The sequence below is a fragment of the Cetorhinus maximus genome, chromosome 14 (assembly GCF_964194155.1).
Source record: "Cetorhinus maximus chromosome 14, sCetMax3.hap1.1, whole genome shotgun sequence".
NCBI lineage: Eukaryota > Metazoa > Chordata > Chondrichthyes > Lamniformes > Cetorhinidae > Cetorhinus > Cetorhinus maximus.
Window position 1 is genome coordinate 53,814,495 of NC_135892.1, and position 23,028 is coordinate 53,837,522.

General features: G+C 45.1%; 1 protein-coding gene across 3 annotated transcripts in view; it reads left to right on the forward strand.

Moving 5' to 3' along the window:
• The first annotated feature begins 5,821 nt into the window (after positions 1-5,821).
• The window catches only part of fancl (FA complementation group L), an 83,954-nt gene continuing 66,747 nt past the window's right edge, over positions 5,822-23,028 (forward strand). For 2 of the 3 annotated variants that reach the window (XM_078556925.1, XM_078556922.1), the window contains exons 1-2: positions 5,822-5,929; positions 17,202-17,316. In XM_078556925.1, the coding sequence (XP_078413051.1) occupies positions 17,224-17,316 (93 nt within the window). In that variant the 5' untranslated portion in view covers positions 5,822-5,929; positions 17,202-17,223. Of the gene's footprint in view, positions 5,930-17,201; positions 17,317-23,028 lie in introns of those variants that run through there. The other variant, XM_078556923.1, reaches the window with a different exon arrangement.

The following is a 23,028-nucleotide window of genomic DNA, read 5'->3' on the forward strand; positions in this document are numbered from 1 at the left end:
TGCTGTGTTGTCTCTTATCTTGGTGAAGACAACCTCATGGATGATCTCTTCCAGACACTTTTCCTGCTTGTGTATAATGTGCCAGGTAGCTAGTTGGTTATTTAGTGCAGGAATTTATCTCTTGAGGGAGTCAATTACTTAGTACTCATGAAGGCATACTCCCCCCGGATTCTTTGCAGATCCAAGATGACCCACATCCTGTATGTCATGCATACAGTAAGCTTAACATCCACAACGACATCTCTATTTTTAACAAGTTAAAAATGTTTTAATTTTTTTCTCTAGATGTACTTTGATATAAAAATAATTACTTCCTACTGTCAAAAACTCACTCCAAATATAATAAATTTGAACTTGTAATAAAGTTAATCATGTACAGTATAACCTTCAGGGCCTGTCCTGAGGGAAGAAAGCTGAACTTTACATAAAAAGCAAATACAGACTCCACTTCAGCTGTATACAGTGGCACTGAAGCAGCTCTCTCAATTTCAGCTGAAATTAAAATCTAAACATTAAGATTTGTAAGTGGGAGAAGAGGACCTATCAATGAAGTTAGGTTAGTTCCTCCTCACTCAAAATGAGCTTATTGATGAAGAACATAGTTTACAGGAGCAAGCAGTAAAAGTTAGGTTATTGAAGCTGATCCAGCAAAACAGTTGTTGGAATGGGTTTGCAAAACTTCAAACAGATAACCAGCTGAGTGAAATCCTTTTAATGTCTTGTTTGCAGACATTGAGATAATTCTTTTCTGAAAAATTCCCCTGGAATTTGGGGCAGATCCTTGTTCTGTTTGGATTCTGCCCTGTTTTGATTGGCCTTTTTCAATTCTGCTCGGGGTAACCACAGAGGGACCTTTCTCATTCCCCGTGTCAAAGGGGCCTCCAGGGCTTCTCCAGTAGATTCTGCCCATTTTATGTCTTGAAATACCTCAGTGGCACTTTTTAAGAAAGGCCCCAAATGTTACCTAATCTGAGGTAATCAATCGTCAATCCTAGAAGCAGAATGATTCCTTCGATGCCAAAGACTTGGGGGATTTTTTTTTGCCACTGTTAGGCATCAGGAGTTTAGGGAGAATGAGTCTGGTTCACTGATCCACGCTGATGAGTTGGGTTGCATGTCATTGATTGGTCACTGCAGACATTGGAAGCCCACTGTGGCCATGTAAGTAACTTGGGCCCTGGGATTTAAGATGGGTTTCTAGTCTGGGGCAGGACAGATAGGGGTTCTAGTCTGCTTCCAGTATGCAGGTAGAGTAAACCTAGAAACTTAGACATATTAGAGATAAATTTTGATTGTACCCTAAAATCACATGGGAATTGCAATGGGCAGTAAATCAGAGAAATTGATTGTGACCCTTGTAGTATGAAATCTCCATGTTTTCTAATCATTTCAATAATTTTAGCATTCAGCCGTTGGCTGGACCGGTCAGCACAGCACCAATATCGTGAGTAACAATTGCTTGCAGCTAGACTGCATTGCTTAAAGCTAGTTTGCTACTTAAGGTAAGACTAGGAAAGAGGACCTGTTTGGGGATTATCAGGAACTAGGAACTAAATTAAAGAACAGGTCCTCAAGGGTTATAATCTCCGGATTACTATCTGAGCCACGTGCAAATTGGCATAGGGATGCGAGAATAAGGGAAGTAAACACGTGGCCAAAGGAGTGGTGCGGGAAAGAAGGGTTCCATTTCGTGGGGCACTGGCATCAGTATTGGAACAGGAGGGATCTGTACCATTGGGACGGTCTCCACCTGAACCGATCTGGGACCAATGTTCTAGCGAAAAGGTTAAATAGGGTGGTCAACAGGACTTTAAACTAGAAAGTGGGGGGAGAGGGAAGGGTAAAACTTCAAGAAGTATGACTAATGGGAAACAAAGCAGCAGGTTAGCGTGTGGGGGGGTGGATTCAACTTCATGGAAAATTATGAAAAAACTGAAAAGAAAGGAGAGCCCAGGAGAGGCTATTAAAGTCTCCAGAACACAAAATAGGACAGAGCGTTTGGAAAGGGCCAGAAATCTAACTTCAAGCACGTCAGATAAAGGGATGACAATGAGAAAGGGGACGGGAAATACAGGACTGAAGGTGTTGTATCTGACTGCACGCAGTATACGAAATAAGGTAAATGAGCTTGTGCCGCAGATTGAAATTGGCAGGTATGATGTGGTGGACATTACAGAGACATGGCTGCAAGGGGATCAGGACTGGGAGCTAAATATCCAAGGATATACATCCTATTGATAAGATAGGCAGGTTGGCAGAGGTGGTGGGGTTGCTTTGTTAGTAAGAAATGAAATTAAATCAATAGCAAGAAATGATGTAGGGTCAGATGTTGTAGAATCTGTGTGGGTAGAGTGGAGGAACCGCAAAGGTGAAAAAACCATAATGGGATTTATGTACAGGCCTCCGAACAGTAGTCAGGATTTGGGGCACAAGATACACCAGGAGATAGAAAAGGTCTGTAAGAAAGGCAAGGTTACAGTGATCATGGGGGATTTCAATATGCAGATAGACTGGAAAAATCAGGTTGGTAGTGGATCCCAAGAAAAGGAATTTGTGGAATGTCTACGAGATGGCTTTTTGGAGCAGCTTGTGGTGGAGCCCACTAGGGAACAAACAATTCTAGATTTAGTGATGTGTAATGAGGCAGATTTGATAAGGGAGCTTAAGGTGAAGGAACACTTAGGAGGAAGTGACCATAATATGATAGAATTTACCCTGCAATTTGAGAGGAAAAAGCTGGAATCAGATGTAATGGTATTACAGTTGAATAAAGGCAACTACAGAGGCATGAGGGAGGAGCTGGCCAGAATTGACTGGGAGATGAGCCTAGCAGGAAAGACAGTGGAACAGCAATGGCAGGAGTTTCTGGGAGTAATTTGGGAGACACAGCAAAAATTCATCCCTAGGAAGAAGAAGCATACTAAAAGGAGGACGAGGCAACCATGGCTGACAAGGGAAGTCAGGGACAGCATAATAGCTAAAGAGAAAGCATACAATGCGGCAAAGAGCAGTGGGAAACCAGGGGATTGGGAAGCCTACAAAGACCAAGAGAGGACAACTAAAAAAGAAATAAGGAGGGAGAAGATTAAATATGAGGGTAAACTAGCCAGTAATATAAAAGAAGATTGCAAGAGTTTTTTTAGATATATAAAAGGTAAGAGAGAGGCAAAAGTGGACATTGGGCCGCTGGAAAATGACGTTGGAGAAGTAGTAGTGGGGAACAAAGAAATGGCGGAGGAGCTGAATAGATACTTTGCGTCAGTTTTCACAGTGGAAGACACGAGTGACATCCCCAGAGTTCAAGAGAGTCGGGGGTCAGAGGTGAGTATGGTGGCCATTAGCAAGAAGAAGGTGCTAGGAAAACTGAAAGGTCTGCAGATGGATAAATCACCAGGACCAGTTGGATTATACCCCTGAGTTCTGAAGGAGATAGCTGAAGAGATAGTGGAGGCGTTAGTGGTGATCTTTCAGGAATCACTGGAGTCAGGGAGGGTCCCAGAGGACTGGAAAATCGCTAATGTAACCCCGTTTAAGAAGGGAGTGAGGCAAAAGATGGGAAATTACAGGCCGATTAGCCTGACCTCATTCATTGGTAAGATTTTAGAGTCCATTATTAAGGATGAGATTTCAGAATACTTGGAAGTGCATGGTAAAATAGGGCAAAGTCAGCATGGTTTCATCAAGGGGAGGTCATGCCTGACAAATATGTTAGAATTCTTTGAGGAGGTAACGAGTAGGTTAGACAAAGGAGAGCCAATGGATATTATCTACTTGGACTTCCAGAAGGCCTTTGACAAGGTGCCGCACAGGAGGCTGCTCAGTAAGATAAGAGCCCACGGTGTTAGAGGCAAGGTACTAGCATGGATAGAAGATTGGCTGTCTGGCAGGAGGCAGAGAGTGGGGATAAGGGGATCCTTCTCAGGATGGTGGCCGGTGACTAGTGGAGTTCCGCAGGGGTCAGTGTTGGGACCACAACTTTTCACTTTATACATTAATGATCTAGATGAAGGAACTGAGGGCATCCTGGCTAAGTTTGCAGATGATACAAAGATAGGTGGAGGGGCAGGTAGTATTGAGGAGGCGGGGAGGCTGCAGAAGGATTTGGACAGGTTAGGAGAATGGGCAAAAAAGTGGCAGATGGAATACAACGTGGGGAAGTGTGAGGTCATGCACTTTGGTAGGAAGAATAGAGGCATGGACTATTTTCTAAATGGGGAGAGAATTCAGAAATCTGGAGTGCAAAGGGACTTGGGAGTCCTAGTCCAGGATTCTCTTAAGGTTAACTTGCAGGTTGAGTCGGTAGTTAGGAAGGCAAATGCAATGTTGGCATTTTATTTTGAGAGGACTAGAATATAAAAGCAGGGATGTGCTGCTGAGGCTTTATAAGGGTCTGGTCAGACCACATTTAGAATATTGTGAGCAATTTTGTGCCCCGTATCTCAGGAAGGATGTGCTGGCCCTGGAGAGGGTACAGAGGAGGTTCACGAGAATGATCCCAGGAATGAAAGGCTTAACATATGAGGAACGTTTGAGGACTCTGGGTCTATACTCGATGGAGTTTAGAAGGATGAGGGGGGATCTGATTGAAACTTACAGAATACTGAAAGGCCTGGATAGAGTGGACGTGGGGAAGATGTTTCCATTAGTAGGGGAGACTAGGACCTGAGGGCACAGCCTCAGAGTAAAGGAAAGACCTTTTAGAACAGAGATGAGGAGAAACTTCTTTAGCCAGAGAGTGGTGAATCTATGGAATTCATTGCCACAGAAGGCTGTGGAGGCCAGGTCATTGAGTGTATTTAGGACCGAGATAGATAGGCTCTTGATTGGTAAGGGGATCAAAGGTTATGGGGAGAAGGCGGGAGAATGGGGTTGAGAAACTTATCAGCCATGATTGAATGGCGGAGCAGACTTGATGGGCCGATTGGCCTAATTTCTGTTCCTATGTCTTATGGTCTTAAAGTGAAGGTGCATTGTGGCTGGAGCATGTGCTGACAGTCATACAGGAAGTGGCCCTGGGAAAAATTGAAACTTGGTGCAAATGGGAAAGTGTGGGCTCCAAGATTTCTAAATGCAGTACTGGAAGCCTTGATGGAGGAGGAGAAATGTCCTGTATCCGGAGGGGGCCAGGAGGCCCTCCAGACATGGGCTCAGAAGGCAGAGCGAGCAGATAACTCACACTAGTGGTCAAGGTCAGTAAATGCATCTTCAAATTTTACATCCTACCAATTGCACCACTAGCCTCAGCTGCTACTCAATTCATCACATTCCCATCACTCGCCAACCAACAATCTTTACCAATCAGGACTTATACCTGACATATGCTCACTTTTAAACATTGAGCACTGTTGCGGGTCTCTAACCACGCCTCACAGATTGCGTGCACTGCCAGCTATTTGACTATGACAACCATATCATTCAAGCAGATTGCACAGCACTTACTGGCATGCTTTCCTCTCTTTTGCAGAACAAGGTGGCACACAACCAGAGGTAACAGGAGCTAACTGAAGGGGAAGAAGTGTGGCTGCATCTCTTAATCCCCCTGTAGGAGATGGTGCTGGCCATTATTGGTGTGACTATTGGTGAGCCCGTGGCCAGCGATGGGGCTGAAACCATCAAAGATGACAGTATCATCATACCTAATCCTCTTTTTCACATAACACCTCCCTCTTACCCACAATCTCTCCTGATTTACAAGATGCAAATGCCCCTCTTGCTTTCTGCTTCTCTCCATGGAACAACTTTATTTGTGAGCCTTTCTTCTTTGAGATACCCATGAAGTGCAGCCAGGCCAGGGAATGGCCATCATTCGATTTCACATTTCCAGCCATCAGCCCAGATACTGAGACTATGTAATTTACAAGATGACATCATGGTGGGATCTGCATGTGTTGAGACACTGCAGCCAGGACAAGAATCAAGGAGAGTGCAGGTGCCAGCTCACTTGGGGTCACAGAGTTTTCTTGCAAAGGACTCCGATGGGCATTTGGGTGGGGAAGCCTATAGAAGATTGTTGATGGGTATGCACAAAAAAATACTTAGTGCATTGGGAAGCCTGCCAGAAAACCTGCAGTCAATGGGAAGGAACATGGAGGAGTCTGGCACTAACTTGGCAGTGGGCTTTGTGCAAAGAGTCCTTCTCTCCCTCTTCCTGCTGTGTGGCCTCTTTTCACTCATGTTTTATTCCATGAGGGGAATGCCAGCTAGTGCACCCGTATCTGGGAGCAGCTGGCTTGTGCAGAAGTTTTGAAGTCAGCAAAAACTCTCAGCACCAGCCACACCACTTTCTGTAGACTTTTGCAATTTTAAAGAACTATGAAAAGCACCAAATACTTACAGGACCATAGCAACAGCTCAAAGAAATTAGCCAGCAAGCAACCTATATGTAGTTCTTTTTACAGAGTGCTAATTGGAGAGGGACCCTTCCTGCTGCATGACACATGTCCATCTGTGTGTGGTTAAGGGAAGGGTTTTAGTTGGAATGTTGAGCCCCAAACTGGGATAACTGAGTGGAATTGGTATTGCAAACTGGTTGCCTACTTAGCATATTTCCGGCAGCCATTCACGGAGCACGTGCGGATGCCATTTTGGACATTTAAGGACACTCGCAGTGCACAAAAGTTGGGTGCTAATGATCCCAACTTCTCATCTATTGGTCCTAGTGGTATCTCCACCCATGAGTTTTCCAGTCGTAATATTTGCATATTAAAGACATTTTTGTCCTTTCAAAGAGCTGCTATTGACCTTTTGTCTTTCCAGCCAACATGCTCAGCAGTAAATGAATGCAAGAGTATCCTTTTATTTTAAGAAATACAAAAAAAAGGAAGCTAAGAAAATGTTGGCAAAATATTCATTTTTTTCATAATATTCTCCTCTTGGGTTTGCTGGAAGAAAACAAGGGAAGCCAGGATATATACTGGAAAATCTGATACTACCCACGCACACCATTATCCAAGCAACTGTGTCAATAAACCATGGCATTGCTTGCAATGTCACTGTCTTTGAAGGCATTTCATTCAGGATGCAATTATGCAGCCATGTCATTTGCTGTAGACTGATTTGCTGACTGCCTTCATCACAGTTACAGCATTGCCCTCAATTGTGATGTCTCTGGCTCAGAGGGCTCCATGGGGACATCTAGGATAGATGCTAATTTGCAGCACATCAAACAGGTGACTGACGTGCCATTGCTCATGTGTTCAAATTCGTTCTTTATCTTCCCCATTTGAATAGCAATAGCTGCATGACTAGGCTGCCCAATTTTATCATGTAGCTGTATTCTCCAAAGTCCAGGAAGTCACTGAAGGCATTCATCTAGCTTTCTGAACCCCTTGACACAATTATGCACAGTCAGCAAACTTCTCTTATAAGCAGGTTTCAAAAGTTCTGAACTGATGGAATTTGATGCTAAGGAACATTGCAAACTTCTCTGGCCACCAGGTGCCTGCTTCTTCATTGCCACTACCTCTTGCTGTTCCTCATGTATGCACTGTGAGTAACCTAATGCAACTTCCTCGAATTCTCTTATCTAATTTCCCCAAGGTAGATTAGCTGTGCTTAAACTTTCAGTGAGTGATGTCTGTGAGGCGTAATACTTTGAGGTGCTGTTGCTTTTGCCAGGATTGCTGGTTGTTTCCTCGGGCAAGCTTACAAAAACTATGCACATAACAATGTTGACTGCAGAACACTCCTTCCAAACTGATGGAAGGAATGTAATGTGTGTCCTGGTGTTGTTCTTGGGTGCATGTCACTGAGAAGGGAAGAGGAATAATAGCAGGGGAGGCTTCTTCCTTTAAGTGCCTGAGCTAGTTATTTCTTGTTTGTCCTCCTTGGAGAAATTTAGGATCTCTTCACACAAAAGGGGATAAAGGTGATCTTTGCCTATTCATTGTCTTGCAATTCCAATGTTCTTGGGGAGATAGTAAGATTCATTTGGTAGTATTAAGGCCATTTCTGTGTGGACTTTATTTTTTTCATTTTGTTTTTCTGATTTCACTTGGCTTTTCATGACTCTTTGTGGTAATCACCCTAATGCTTTAACTTACCAGCTGCATTTTGTCACCGATACAGACGAACATATGAAATAGGAGCAGAAGTAGGCCATTCGGCCCCTCGAGGCCTGCTGCACCATTCAATAAGATTATGGTTGATCTGTTTGTGTTTTGAATTCTACGTTCCTACCTATCCTGAAAACATTTGATTCCCTTGCCGAACAAGAACCTATCTACCTCTGCCTTAAAAATATTGAATGACTCCGCCCCCATTGCTTTCGGAGGCAGAGAGGTTCAAAGTCTCTCAACCCTCTGAGAGAAAAAAATTCTGCTCATCTCTATCCTTTTTTGGCATTTCCTATTGTAGCTTTTCAGAGGTAAAAAGAGGAAGTGAATGCAAGTTAGGCCACACTGTGAGAGGATGTTTTTTACTCACCTGCACAGTCACACATCTCTTAAATGAGGAGCAGTAGTTCTTTCCCATTTTGAACTGACTTAGACCTGGGGCAGAATTTTGCCCTTGATGGGTGGGCGGGCCCGACCGACTCGGCGGTGGGTGGGCAGCCAATCGCTGCCGCCAAAACGGGCCCCGCCGCCATTATGAGTGGGCGGGCCAATTAGGGCCCACACAGCGGGCTGCCCAACGGGAAGCGCTATGCACTTCCTGTGCGGGCAGGGGGGATTCCCCAAAAGCGAGAATGCGCTCTTTCACGCATGTGCACAAAAGAGCGCACATCTCCCTGAGGCTAAGTGCTGCCTCAGGGAGATCGCTGAATGTTGTTCAAACATTAAAAATAGAAAAAAAAAAAATCCTTAACATGTCCCCCTCATGTGACAATGTCACACGAGATGGGACATGTTAATGAAGTACACAAAAACTTAATTAAATTTTAAAAAATCACCCACCTGCCTGCTCGTTGGGCCCGTGCGCCGAGCCGAAGTTCGCATGGGCTCCTCAAAATCCTCATCGATTGGTGACTTAATGGCCTTAACAAGGCCTTTAATTAATGGCGGGCGCGCGTCACACTGCATAGCGCGCCTGCCGACCTAAACATCGCGATGCTGTGTGACATTTTAAGCACTGACATGCGGGCTCCGCCACCTGCACCTCAGCCAGAAGATTCAGCCCCTGAACTGAAAGCAGTCCCATATAACTTTGTTTGCTTGGGGAGGGGGGAGGTTGTAGGTGAGGTGGTGTATGTGTTGGCATAGGGATTGGAGTTGTACTCCTTGTACTCGAGCTTATGTTTGCTGTAACTGATTACTGTATCTTTGTACAGGTAATAGTTGATATTGCATCAGTCCTTGTACTGTTAGAGGATGAATTCTTTGACTAGCTTATTTTTGTAATTTACCATCACGTGGCTAATGTATTTTGTATTGCAACAAGTGGAATTCAAAATTTGGGTCATTTTGTTCTTTGATGTATCTAGGACAGCAAACAATGGATATGGGAAAAGAGTGCTTACTTAGCAAGATTTCTGCAGTTTCTGTGCTGCAGTTGTTAATGGGAATTGTTTAATATATAGTTCTGTCAGACAATTTCCTGGCAGATCTGGCTAGTGAGGATGGCTGGGCGGTAGAGTGAGTGAGTCAGCATAATATTTTTTCACCTTTGGGATACTGGTTCATGTCCAGTTTTAAGCCATTGGTTGAAAGTTTCTCCATTTTACTTTAGTTGCTAGGATTTGAAGTTAAAAGATTTTTAGGCAGTCTCAATTCAGTCACTTTGTAGACCTGGGCCTGCACCGCATTTAATGTGGCTGATTGGGTTGGATGGTGGGTAAGGAGATGGGAGGAGAAGAGTTGGAGTTGGAACTGCTACTGAGCATCTGGCTGTAGGGTTACTTCATACAACTGCCTGTAATCAAAAAGCGTTTAATTTCCCTGCACTGATATCCTTCGTCTTTATTAGTGCATTATTTAGCATAGTTTACCATTTTTCTGAAGAGATTGACAGCAAAAGAAAAGGAAAACAACAGATTTTAAGGCCACAATAAATTTGTAGGGTTTGTTCAGCATTTCACTTTTTTAAAATCTATCATCAAAGAAGGTCTAACAGGAGTGAATACAGGCACCAGATCCCAGGATGTTCTGGACCAGACGTGTTCCAGATCTGGGGATTTTACGGATTTTAGGTCCCGTATGGTGCACTTTCATAACATGAAAAAGAATGAGAAACAAAGACTAAAAGGCTTTTATTTACTTTTATTGTTTTATTACTTTATTATTTTACTTTTGTAAATGGCATCTCAACTGAAAGAGTCAGCATCAGAGGGAATGCCTGGGGTGCTAGCTGCTTTACAGGCACAGGCTGTGGAAGTCGAAGATTCAGGCTCTGTTGTACTTCTTTTAAGTAAGTCCTGCCGCTTAAGTTGTTTCAAATATGTGAGCCTTTCTTTGAGGAACACCTCTTGTATTTTGTAAACCCACATAACATGCTGCTCAGTAATGAAGCTCTTTTGTTCCATCCCACGAATCAATTTCTCCATAATGCTTATGTACCTGTCAATAAACACTTTTTCCTATTCGTCCAATGCACCATTTTCATTGTCATCATTATTACACTCATTCTCTTTATTCTTATTCATGGCCATGTCACATATTTCACTGTCTGAGTTGGAGGGGAACTGGAGCATCAACACCTCTTTGACCCTTTTGTCTGTGCCTATCACTGCTTATCTCCACAATCACCACACCCTCAACGTCTCTCTTCCTCCACCGCCCCCCCCCCCCCCACCCGCCACCTTAAACCAGTTTATATTTCTCCCTTCTCCTAACTATGCTTCAGTTCTGCCGAAGGGCCATGAAGGCTCGAAACGTTAACTGATTTCTTCTCCGTCGATGCTGCCAGACCTGCTGAGTTTTTCCAGGTAATTCTGTTTTTGTTTTGGATTTCCAGCAGTAGCTTTTAGCTTTTTGTTTTAATCATTGTCAATATCAGACAATCCTTAACAGCTTCGTCGTCCAATAACTTTGCTTCAGCACATGACAAATCTTTTGCATATGTCAATAAATTTTCAACAACTTTTTTTCTCCTCACACACACACGGAAACCACTAAAATCAGGTTCAATTTCACCTTCACCATTTAGGGACATGGTAAATGGCCACCACCTGTTTGCAAAATATCTTGGGGTACATTGACCTATACCTTCGCAGCACTCCAGCGTGCATCTTTTACATTGAATTCTTTTTGGAATTCCTTAATTCCCAAGCCTCTGTTGCATGCAGTGAGCGTTTTGTGCATGAATTCTGCTTTGTACCTGGTCTTGACTGCCTACAGAATGCCTTGGCCCAAGGGCTGGATGAAGGGTTTACAGTTGGGGGAACAAATAAACTCCGAAAACATTGGCCAGAATTTTCCCGTTGTATGTGGGGCCCGCTCGCCGATGGGAAAATGACGCGGGATGACGTCAGGTGGAATCCCCGACGTCATCCCACCCCATTTAAATATTCAGGAAGGCGGGCGGACAGCGCGATCAGCTGTCTGCCCGCCGATCTGTCAATGGCCAATTGAGGCCATTGACAGGATAATTAAGACAATTAAAGGCCCTGCCCGTCCAACCTTAAGGCTGGCGGGCAGGCCAGGAGCCCCAGCGGGTTCCTGATTATACATGAAACCTCATCCACTGGCGGGATGAGGTTTCATGTCTGTTTTAAAAAACTTTAATAAACTTTGTCATATTTATTAACATGACCCATCTCGTGTGACATTGTCACATGAGGGGGACATGTTAATTTTTTAATTTTTCTATTTTTAAACTTTGAAGCACTGTCAGTAATCTCCCTGAGTCAGCACTTAGTCTCAGGGAGCAGTGCGCTCCTTCACGCACATGCACGAAAGAGCACACTTTGACAGTTGGGGAATCCCCCCCCCTTCCAGCACAGGAAGCGCATAGTGGCTTAATTGGCCCGCCCACTCAAAATGGCGGCGGGGCCTGTTTCGGCGGCGGCAGCAGGCTGCCTGCCTGCCGCTGAGCCGGTGGGGCCCGCCCGCCCATCGAGGGCTAAATTCTGCCCATTATCTCTGATGAAGAGTTCTGTATTGGGATGTGCAGCACAATCATCAAGGAATAACATAATTGTGCAGCCCCCAGGAAGACCCACAGACTGACAATGAGCCCTGGCTTCAGGGACAAAATGGTTCTCCTACCAATCAAGGAAAATTGGTCTTGTCATCCATGTTCACTTATTGAACTCATAAACAACAGAAAAAACCCTGATCCCCTTGAAAGATGTAGAATTCTGACTTTTCAGACAAGCAATTTATACCTGTGGCTACCTGCTACATTTGAACATCCGAATACAGTAAGCCATTCCTTGGAACCTTTGAATCCATTGGTGATGTTTCATCCGCAGTTACATAGGTTTTTCTGGGAACCTGCCTCCAATATAATATGGTCTCATCAGCATTGTACACTAGCTCTGCTGTTGGACCTTCTTCCGATATTATGGGGCTGAATTTTGCCCTTGATGGGCGGGCGGGCCCGATCGACTCGGCGGTGGGCAGGCAGCCAATTGCCGCTGCCAAAATGGGCCCCGCCGCCATTTTACGTGGGCGGGCCAATTAAGGCCCACCCAGCGTGACGCCCGACGGGAAGTGCTATTCAATTCCTGTGTGGGCGGGGGAGGATTCCCCAAAAGTGAGAGTGAGCTCTTTCACGCATGCGTGCGAAAGAGCGCACATCTCCCTGAGGCTAAGTGCTGCCTCAGGGAAATCGCTGAAAGGCTGTGAAAGAATAAAAATAGAACAATAAAAAAAATCATTAACATGTCCCCCTCATGTGAAAATGTCACATGAGATGGGACATGTTAATGAAGTACACAAAAACTTTATTAAACTTTTAAATCCGATATCAAACCTCATTCCGCCACTGGATGAGGTTTGTTTAAAAAATCACTTACCCGCTTGCCCGTTGGGCCAGTGCGCCGAGCCGAAGTTCTCACGGGCTCCTCAAAATCCTCGTCGATTGGTGACTCAATGGCCTTAACCAGGCCTTTAATTAATGGCGGGCGCGCAACACGCTGCATAGCGAGCCCGCCGACCTAAACATCGCGATGCCGCGTGCTGACGTCGGGACGCTCGCGCGACAGTTTAAGCGCTGATGTGCGGGCCCTGCTACCCGCACGTCAGCCAGAAAATTCAGCCCATGGAAAATTCATCTAATTATGCCTCTGCAGCTTCATGGTCAGCTGAAGCTTTTTCACCGCATACTTTCAGTAGACGTACACCATGGTGTTTTTGAAACGTGTTATACCATCCTGATGAGCATTCACATGGCATTGTTAGACCTAACTCTTCATGGGGCAGAAATTTCCCCCTGTCGTGGTGGGTTGTGCGGGGACGGGCGGGGGCTGGCGCAAACCCGATGGGCGCCCCTGATCGGGGCCGTGCCGCCATTTTACGTGAGTGGGCCATTTAAGGCCTGCCCAGTGTGAAGCGCGCCCGGAAGTACTGAGCATTCCCTGTGCGGGCAGGAGGGGAGTTTCCCTGAGTCAGGGCCTGTGCTCTTGCGGGTGAAAGAGCGCAGAAATCTCACGTGATGGTGCCTCAGGGAGATTAGTTTAAGTTATGAAACATTGAAGAAAGGGAAAAAAAAAATTTAAGGACATGCCCCCTCATGTGAAACTGTCACATTAATTAATTATTTAATTAATAAACCCTTCATAGAACCTCAGCCCCCCGCGTGGAAGAGGTTTCATGAAAAATGTGAAGGCCGCCTGGGCTCTTTGCCTGCCCGCCAACCTTAAAGTTGGACAGGCAGCATTCTTAACAACTTTAATTACTTCCTTAATGGCCTTAATAGGCCGAACTGACGATCTAAATGATGCGCGGTGATGTCGGGATGCACGCCTGACATCACCGTGCACCATTTTATGCATTGGCGAGCAGGCCCCGCCCCCACTCGCTGACCTGAAAATTCTTCCCATACAACATTTTTGCTTGGGCCATGATTATAAAGTGATCTAATGGATATTTTTCGCTCTGATGCTGCTTGACCCACTCTAATAACACTTAATCTGCCATAGACTGCCCATGCAGACAAAGTGTTTTCCTATTATTCATTAATTTGGGCACATCGCTGTCAGCATAAAATTTAAGTAACTTCTCCTTTTGCTTCTTCAAATCATAAATGGTCGATGTTCCAACACCATGGTTTTCACTTAGGGAAGAATTTTCCCCCCTGTTTGGGGGGGGGGGGGGGCCGCCATTTTACGCGGGCGAGCCAATTAAGGCCCGACCAGCGTGATGTCGGCATGCGCACGGAAGAGCGCACTCTTCCCCCTGAGGATAGGTGCTGCCTCAGGGAGATGGCACCAAATTTAAAAATGGTCAATGTACAAAAATAAAATTTCCCTGACATGTCCCCTCAGGTGACATGTCCATCAATTTTAATCAAACTTTTAATAAATTTTTAAAAACCATCATGAAACCTCATCCCACCCATGGATGAGGTTTCATGCCTTTTCTTAAGCCCGCCAAGGCTCCCGGCCTGCCCGCCAACCTTAAGGTTGGACGGGCAGGTCCATTAATTACTTGAATTAGTTTTTAAATGACCTCAATAGGCCGTTGACAGTTCGGCGGGTGCACAGCTGATTCGGCTGCGCCCCCGCCGACCTGAAAATTGAAATGACGCGGGGTGACGTCGGGAGTTCCACCTGACATCTTCCCGCATAATTTTACGTGTCGGCAGGTGGGCCTCAGCCTCCCCAGTTTGCCGACCCCAATATCCTGGCCTTAATCTTTTCACCTGAGGCGCCCTTATCTTGATGGCAGTTGGAAAGAGTGGGAGAGTTTCCTGATCAGCCGTACTGCAGAAGGCAATGACAAGCTACTGCAGTACTTTGTTAGCATAATCACAGACCAATCCAATGGGAGCTCATGGTCCCCATTGTGCTCTTGGGGAAATACCTGAAGGAGCAGGAAAGTGAATCGGGGAGTTTGTATGGCATCCATAAGACTCGCGGGTTGTGGATCTTTGCAATTCTCTATCCCTGAGGACTGTGCATGCTCCTTCATTAAGTATATTCAAGACTGATATCGGTAGATTTTTGGAAACTAAGGGAATCGAAGGATATGAGGATAGGATGGGAAAATGGAATTGATGTAAAAGTTCAGCCGTGATATTGAACCATTGAGCAGCCTTGAGGGACTGTGCGGCCCACTCCTCCTATTTCTTATGCCCATGTGAGGAAAGCTGTAGCAATATAGAATCATAATTCCCAGAATAAATAAGGTTTCAGGGATTGTTTTGAGACTTATAAGAATTTTTTAAAAAACCAGTGTTTCTCCCTTTTCTCCCTCAACTTTTACTGGGGTACAATTTCACAGGCGCTGGCAGCCCTTGAGAACAATGCTTCCCAAAATTTTTCTTGATCTGACCCCATTTTACTGCCTCCGACTTCATGTGAACCCAGAGTGAAAAGTTGTGGGTTATTGACCTCAGGGTTGTGGGGGAGGGGCAGATGTGGAGTTTGCAGGTGTGTTTAAGATTGCTGGGTTTGCCCTGGGAAAAGGGAAGATCCGCATTTTTGCAGGCTGTGGTTATAGCAGTAATTGGGCCCTCTGAGAACAGATATGAAGCCACACCCACTCAGAAAAAACAACGAACATTTAAAGGGGCCTCGCAGCTGTCAAAACTCAGTCCAAGCTCCATGGCTGCCATTGCTGCTGCAGAGCTCGTGACCCCAAAATCTAGTCAGTGGGGCCACGGTCCATAGTTTGGGAACCCCTGCTTTTGAACCTTCCCTAAAAGACTGTTCTGCAAGCATGAACCTTGCTGGTCAATGGGCTACTTGATTTTTGTGATGGAAGTGACACATCGTGGCCAAGCCCAACAGTATCCTCACCTGGAGGCCAAGTCCCTTCATGTTCTAGCAGGGATCCCAGAGAGGGAAAAAAAATTGTAGTGGGACATTTTTTATTGTTGTAACCTCTCCCATGTTTAGCTCAGTATGATTAGAACAACCCCATTGCCATGCCAGCAGAGAAGATTTGAGTTTAAAATGAAGATCGCTCCTGGTGGACGCAAGAGCAGACACCAGCTTTCAGTGTTTTATACTACCTTTGTCACGATCATGGAAGGATAAACAATTCACGTTGCTCTTAGAAGTTTATTATGAATGTATCTGGATTTGATTGCCAGTTTATTCTCTGTTTGGGGTGTGTCAGTGTGTGTGTGTCAGTGTCAGTGTGTGTGTGTGAGTGTGTAAAATGTATATGGGCCTGAAAGGTCCCTCCGTCGGGCGGGCTCGGCAGGAACGGGCTGGGTCTGTCGAGGAGCTGACCGCCGCCCGTGATCAGCTCCGAACCGCCATTTTACGCGGGCGGGCCAATTAAGGCCCTCCCAGCATAATACGCAAGCAGCGCTACCTGTGTGGGCGGGGAGGAGGAGGGAGAGCCGGGACCAGCGCTCTTTCGTGCATGCGCGCGAAAGAGCACTTCTATCCCCCTGAGGCATGGAAGGTGCCTCGGGAAGATCGAAGCGCTTTTTAAAAAAATAAATAAATGCAATAAAAATTTAATGAAACATGTCCCCTCGTGACTGTGTCACATGAGATGGGACATGTTTTTATTTTTCAGAAAGTTTTTATTTAATTTGTAAAAGAATTAGAACCCTCATTCCGCTCGTAGATGAGGATTCCTAAATAACGTAAAGTCCACTTGGCCTTTTTGCCTACCCGCCAACCATAAGGTTGGACAGGCAGCGTAACATCAATATTAATTACTTGTTTAATGGCCTAATAGGCCTATCAATTATTGGCATGCGCGCAGCCGACTCCGGCGTGCCCCTGCCGAACAAAACATTGTGAGACTGTGTGATGACGTCAGTATGCATACCCGATGTCATTTTATGTTCCGGCGTGTCGGGCCCGCCCCTGTTCGCCGAATGTAAAATCCTGGCCATAATGTTTTGAGGCTGAGCATTCATTAGCATTAGTAATTATTTTTATTGGGTTCCAAGAGTATTTGTAGTTATTATTTAACGGGAGAGGAAAATACCATGTGGAGCATTCAGGGTGGTGGTGAGGGGTAGCGGAGTTGCTTTAGCCCTCTTGATGCATTTTGTATCAGTTGGCATGGAATAATTTTTTAATTTTTGAAGTTGTTTTCATTTGTAAAAATTAGATCTGCAATTGTATTTCAGCTTTTGAAGTATTTTGGTAAATAAAATACATCTTTGCTTCCATTCATATTATTATCTTCCAGATATTTATCTTTTTGAGAAACCATGACTGAATATGATGGTCTGATCAATGAATGCCCACTTCTATTGCCTCAGAACAAACAGAAGACTGTCTTTGATGGCTTCATTATGGTTAAGGTACAGTACCTATGTTACATGTGCTTGGTAAATACGAGCAGCACTAACAAGATAGAATTGTAGTTTGTGGAGAACATTACTGTAAGAGGGAATGTGTGGTAATTGGGGGAAAAAAATACATTTTTCCCTCTTTCTTTCTCTCTACAATTCCTCCCCGCTCCCACCATCTTACCCCACCCCATAGAATTGTACAGTTCAGGAAAACTCATTCAGTGTATCATGCCTGAAAATGCTATATGCTCTAACCAATTCTACCCTTTCTATTTACCCTTTTAAATTTTCCTTTCAAATATTTACCATTTTCCTTTTAAATGCATTGTGCTTGGAATGATCCATTCAAGCAGAATATCTCTTGACATGATGCATTTAATAAACCATTGCTCTAACTTTTTCCATCACACTTTTGGTGATGATCTTGTATTTGTGTGCTGTGATTACTGACTCATTGATCAGTAGAAATAGCTTTTCCCTATTTGTTTTCAAAAACCTTCATAATTTGAACATCTCTTTCAGATCTCCTCTTAATCTTTTCCATTTTAATGAAAGGAGCATCAGTTTCTCTAGTCTCTTTGTGATTAAACCCTCTCACCCCTGGTTCATCTCTTGTGCACTGTCTCTGTGGCTTTAACATCATTCTTAATGATTTGTATAGATTGAGCATCACTTCTGCTTCTGTACTCTGCTTCTATTTATGAAATCCAGGATACCAAATGCTGTTTTTTATACCATAACTTTATAGATTTGTCCTCCCACTTTTAAAGATGTCCCTAAAATTTTTTGTTCCTCCATTCCTTTCCATGTTTTACCACTTTTTAAAAATAGGTTTGTATTTATTTCCTTTCCTTACTTGTCTTTGCATTTTTACCTGGCATCTTTTTGCCTTCAGATTTTGATACTATGCTCCCCATACCCAAGTTCAGATCACTTATATAAAAGTTATTTAGCGATAAGAGCAGCAATTCCAAAACTGATTATCAGGGGACTCTACTGTAAGTAAAAATTTTCCTGTCTGTAAAACATCCATTAGCTATCCCTCTCTGTATTCTGTCACGTAACTTCTTAGCTATGCTTCCACGCACCCTTTAAAAACCTCTGTCTTAAATTTGCACTCAGAAATCAGGACAGAGATGGCATACATTTTATTCCCATTTTCTGCCCACACTTCCTGCAATCACAGGAAATGCGGGAATACAGAATCACCCATGTAGAGTAAAATGTTTCAACAGTTTTTCATTTTCATATTTGCAGCAATTGAATGGCTTAAAAGAGAATTGAGGAGTAGGGATTAGTACTAAATTATATGAGTTATTTGTCTGGTTTAGATTTAAAACAAAAATTATTTTGAAATCATATTGAAATCTACCTCTGTGCTTACATCTTTGACCAGGAGTCTTCCCTTAATGGATCCCTTCACCTTTCCCCAATATTCTCCCTCCACCTGGACCCCACTCTCTGGCCTCTTACCTTTCCTAGACCTTTTTGTTGAGAACTGCCGACGTGAAACTGTCACTGACCTCGTCTCATCTGGAGATCTTCCCTCCACAACCTCCAACCTCACAGTCCCCCAACCGCAAACAGCTCGCTTCTACCTCGTTCCCAAAATCCATATACAAGACTGACCTGATCATCCCATTGTTTCAGCCCTTCCTGCACACTGAACTTATTTCTTCCTATCTCAACATCATTTTTTTGTCCCCTTTTACAGTCACTTCCTACCAACATCTGTGACTCTTCCGCTGTAACTTCGACTGTTTCCACTTACCTGTTTTCTGTTCACTATCAACGTCCAGTCCCTCTGTACCTTCGTCCCCCATCATGATGGCCTCTGCTTCTTCCTTGAATGATGGTCCAACCAGTTCCCATCCACCACCACCTTCCTCCCTCTGTCTAGCATGTTCCCAGTTTTAACAACTTCTCCTTCAACTCCACATACTTCCTCCAAATAAAAGGTGTTCCCATGGGCCCTAAAAAAAGATCCTGCTATTCCTTCATTTTTGGTGAGATATATGGAACATTCATTATTCAGTCATCATTTGTTTTTTCCCAGCACATTGATGACTATATCGGTGCCGCCTCCTGCTCTAGCCATGAACTGGAAAATTTTGTTGACTTTGTTTCTAATTTTCACCCTTTTCTCACCTTCAGCTGTTCCGTCTCCAACCCTTTCCTTCCCTTCCCTTCCTTCCCTTGACTTCCCTGACTCCATTTCTGTAGATAGGCTATCAACTGCTATTCACTATAAGCCCACAGACTCCCACAGGTACCTTGACTATGTTTCCACAACTTCCATCCTGTAAGGACTCCATTCCATTCTTCCGGTTTCCTTGTCTCGGTCACATTTGTTCCGACAGTGCAACCTTCCACACGTGCTTCTGATATGTCTTCCTTTTTCTTCAACTGAGGATTCCCACCCAGCATGGTTGATGAGGCCCTCCATATCCATTCCATTTCACGGACTTCTGCTCTCACCCTTTCCCTCCCTCTCAGAACCATGATAGGATTCCCTTCATCCTTACTTCTGCCCCATCAGCCTCCATATTCAACGAATCATCCTCTTATTTCCGCCAGTTCCATCGCGATGCCTCCACCAAACGCATCCTTCCCTCTCAGCATTCTGAAGGAACTGTTCTCTCCGCGACACTCTGGTCCACTCCTCAGTCACCCCCTAACACTCTGTCCCTTCCCTACAGCACTTTTCCATTCAAGCTCAAAAGATACAACGCCTGTCTTTACACTTCTTCAGGTATCACCATCCAAAGCCCCAAACACTTCTTGTAAGTGAAACAATGATATACTTGTACTTCTTTCAATTTAATATATTGTATTCACTGCCCACAATGTGGCCCCCTTTACATGAGGAGACTAAACACAGATTGGGTGACTGCTTTGGGAAGCACCTCCATTCAGTCTATAAGCGTGACCCCAAGCTTCCTGTTGCTTGTCTTTTTAGTTCTCCGCCCTGCTCCCACTCTGACATTTCAGTCTATGGCCTGAGACAAGTGTTTCGATGAAGCTCAACAGATGCTCGAGGAACAGCACCTCATCTTATGACTTGGCACTCTACACCCTTCTGGACTCAACCTTGAGTTCAACAACTTTGCCCCCATCTTGTTCTCTGTGATTTTCTTTTTAGCTTTTTTTTTGCAGGCTTGTTTCTTTCTTTATCCCTTTATGTTGCATCCAGATGGCTGCTATGTAGCCATTTATGCCTCATCCGGACATAATCTTTGTTTCTTTACAGTACCCTTTACCACTCTCTTTGACCTTTTCATCATTAAGTCTTTTGTTAGTTAATCTCTCCTCCTCCCCACCCAATCACAGACATTCCCTTTTGTACCTCTTGCCCCCTCTCTCTCTTTTATTGGCTCAAAAACGATTAGTTTTCTATCTTTCTTCTGATGAAAGGTCATCAACCTGAAACATTAACTCTATTTCTCTCCACAGATGCTGCCTGATCTGCTGACTATTTCCAGCATTCTTTGTTTTTATTATTGAAGTTGTTTTATCTCTGAGAGTGCCGTTTTGAAGCACGAGTTTCAATTAATATATCCCAGCGCAAACAGAAATATGTTAGCATTGAATAAAATGTAATTCCTTTAGCCTATTGAGGAGCAATTTGCTGCGCCCTCATTGTGGAAAACTATTCTGCAACTTTGTGATTTTTATTGCTGATGCCTAACAAAGATATTTTGAAAGCTGCTAAAAGAGATTTTTACGAGAGTGAAATGCTGCAGATGCTGTAAATCTGAAATAAAAACAGAAAATGCTGGAAAAACTCAGGCCTGGCAGCATCTGTGGAGAGAGAAAGAGAATTAATGTTTTGAGCCCATATAACTCAGCAGATCTGAAGAAGAGTCATATGGACTCGAAACGCTAACTCTCTTTCTCTCTCCACAGATGCTGCCAGACCTGCTGAGTTTTTCCAGAATTTTCTGTTTTTATTAAGAAGTTTTTTTTTAATCATTGTTCAGGAAGCTCATTTGCACTCCCATACAAAATGTACAGGGGCTGAATTTTCTGATTGGCTGGGGGGTGGGCACGGGCCTGATTGCCGCCTGTGTGGCCATTTTATGTGGGCGGGCCTTAATACGCGACTCCTGAGGATAGTGGGAGCGGGCGGGGGGTGGTGGGAGTGCATTGTCCACCGGGTCCAATGGCAACCCGGCGACCTGTTTATATGAAGCGCTGGCAGCCTTTGCAAGGCTGCTCACAATGGCAAGTGGAAGGGCTGACCGGGGTGCTCCTGGTGAGCAGGCCAATCTGAAGGATGGGCCAGCGGAGCAGGCAAGGCTGGAGGGTAGGGCCAGTGTGCCCCTTGTTTTTCGGATGACTGCCTTGCTGCTCTCCTTGAAGAGGTGGCAGCACAGCGGGAGATGCTGGTTCCCCAGGACGGGAAGAGGAGGCCCCCCTGACATGACGAAATGTGCCTGGAAGGAGGTGGTGAGCTCCCGTGACGTGGTGCGATGCACCTGGATCCAGTGTCGCAAGTGCTTCAACGACTTGTTGCCCTCTGGCAGGGTGAGTACCATGTTGGCATTGGTCATGTAACCCAGCAGGTCGGCTAACCTTCCCTGCTGCCCACCACCGCACCCCCCCGGCCAAGTTTGAGTGTAGTGACTGCACTGAATAATTGACGGCATTGGTCCTTTGCTGGGTGGGCAAGCAGATACTGCCCATGGTGAGGTCAGCCTGAGAGGGTGATGAAGAGATGTGATTTGCCCCCGCAGCATGTGTTACCCTGAGTCCCACATGAATGGTTTGGGGGCAACCTGGAGGAGCTGCACTTAGGCACTGTGTTTGAACTCCAGGACTTGTCCAGGTCAGGGTGATGACATGCTGGGAGGGGAGCTTCAAGGTGGCGTGGCAACAAACCATCTGCTGCCCTCTGCACTCTACGTGCTTGTGCCTCCTTGTTATGGAAGGATATACCGTGTGGTTCCTAATGTGATGTAAGCAGCATGTTTCCAGGGGGAGAGGGGGGTGGGGGTGGTGGGAGGGGTGAGGGGGTGGGGAGCAGGCCTAGCATCTTTGTGTGAGTGTTCGGCAACAGTGGGGTGAGGAGTCACTGGAGCCCTGATATGTTCCAGTCTGGTTGGGGTGGGCTGTGTGCGAAGAGAGTCCATGTACAATTTGCACTAATCAATGCTCTTTCATTTTCAGGAGAAGAATGCTAATAACGCAGCAGAGCGTGTGAGGACTGGTGGCGGTGGCCAGGCGCAGTTAGCCATTCTTAGCCACTTTGAGCAGGAGGCCCTGGATCTGGAGAGGCGCCATGCACCAAGGTCCACTTGTGTCGGTGAGGCTGGGGTGCCACAGCCAGGTATTTATGCCCAACAGTGAGGTCAGCATTGTTCTCCCAGCAGCCATGGCAGTGCTGAATGTTAATTGATTTAATTTTGCAACATGGCTTGACCATTGGCTATGGAAGGATGAGTGTCTAATGATCAGGGGACAGGGATGCACTTTGACATTGTCTCCACGTTAACTGATCTACTGTCCTTGTTCTTCTTTCAGCATCATCGGAGCAGGGCCGGGAGGAGGAGCAGCAGAGGCCCCCTCTCTCACACCTGAGGGGCCTGAAGTCTCACCAGCGTCACACCATTTCTGCCAGGCAGGCACCAGCGCAGACACTAGCACCTTGGTGGGAATTTGAACATCGGCTAGTGTCCAGGGGCACAGCGGTGAGGGCACTTCACAGTCGCTGGAAGAGCT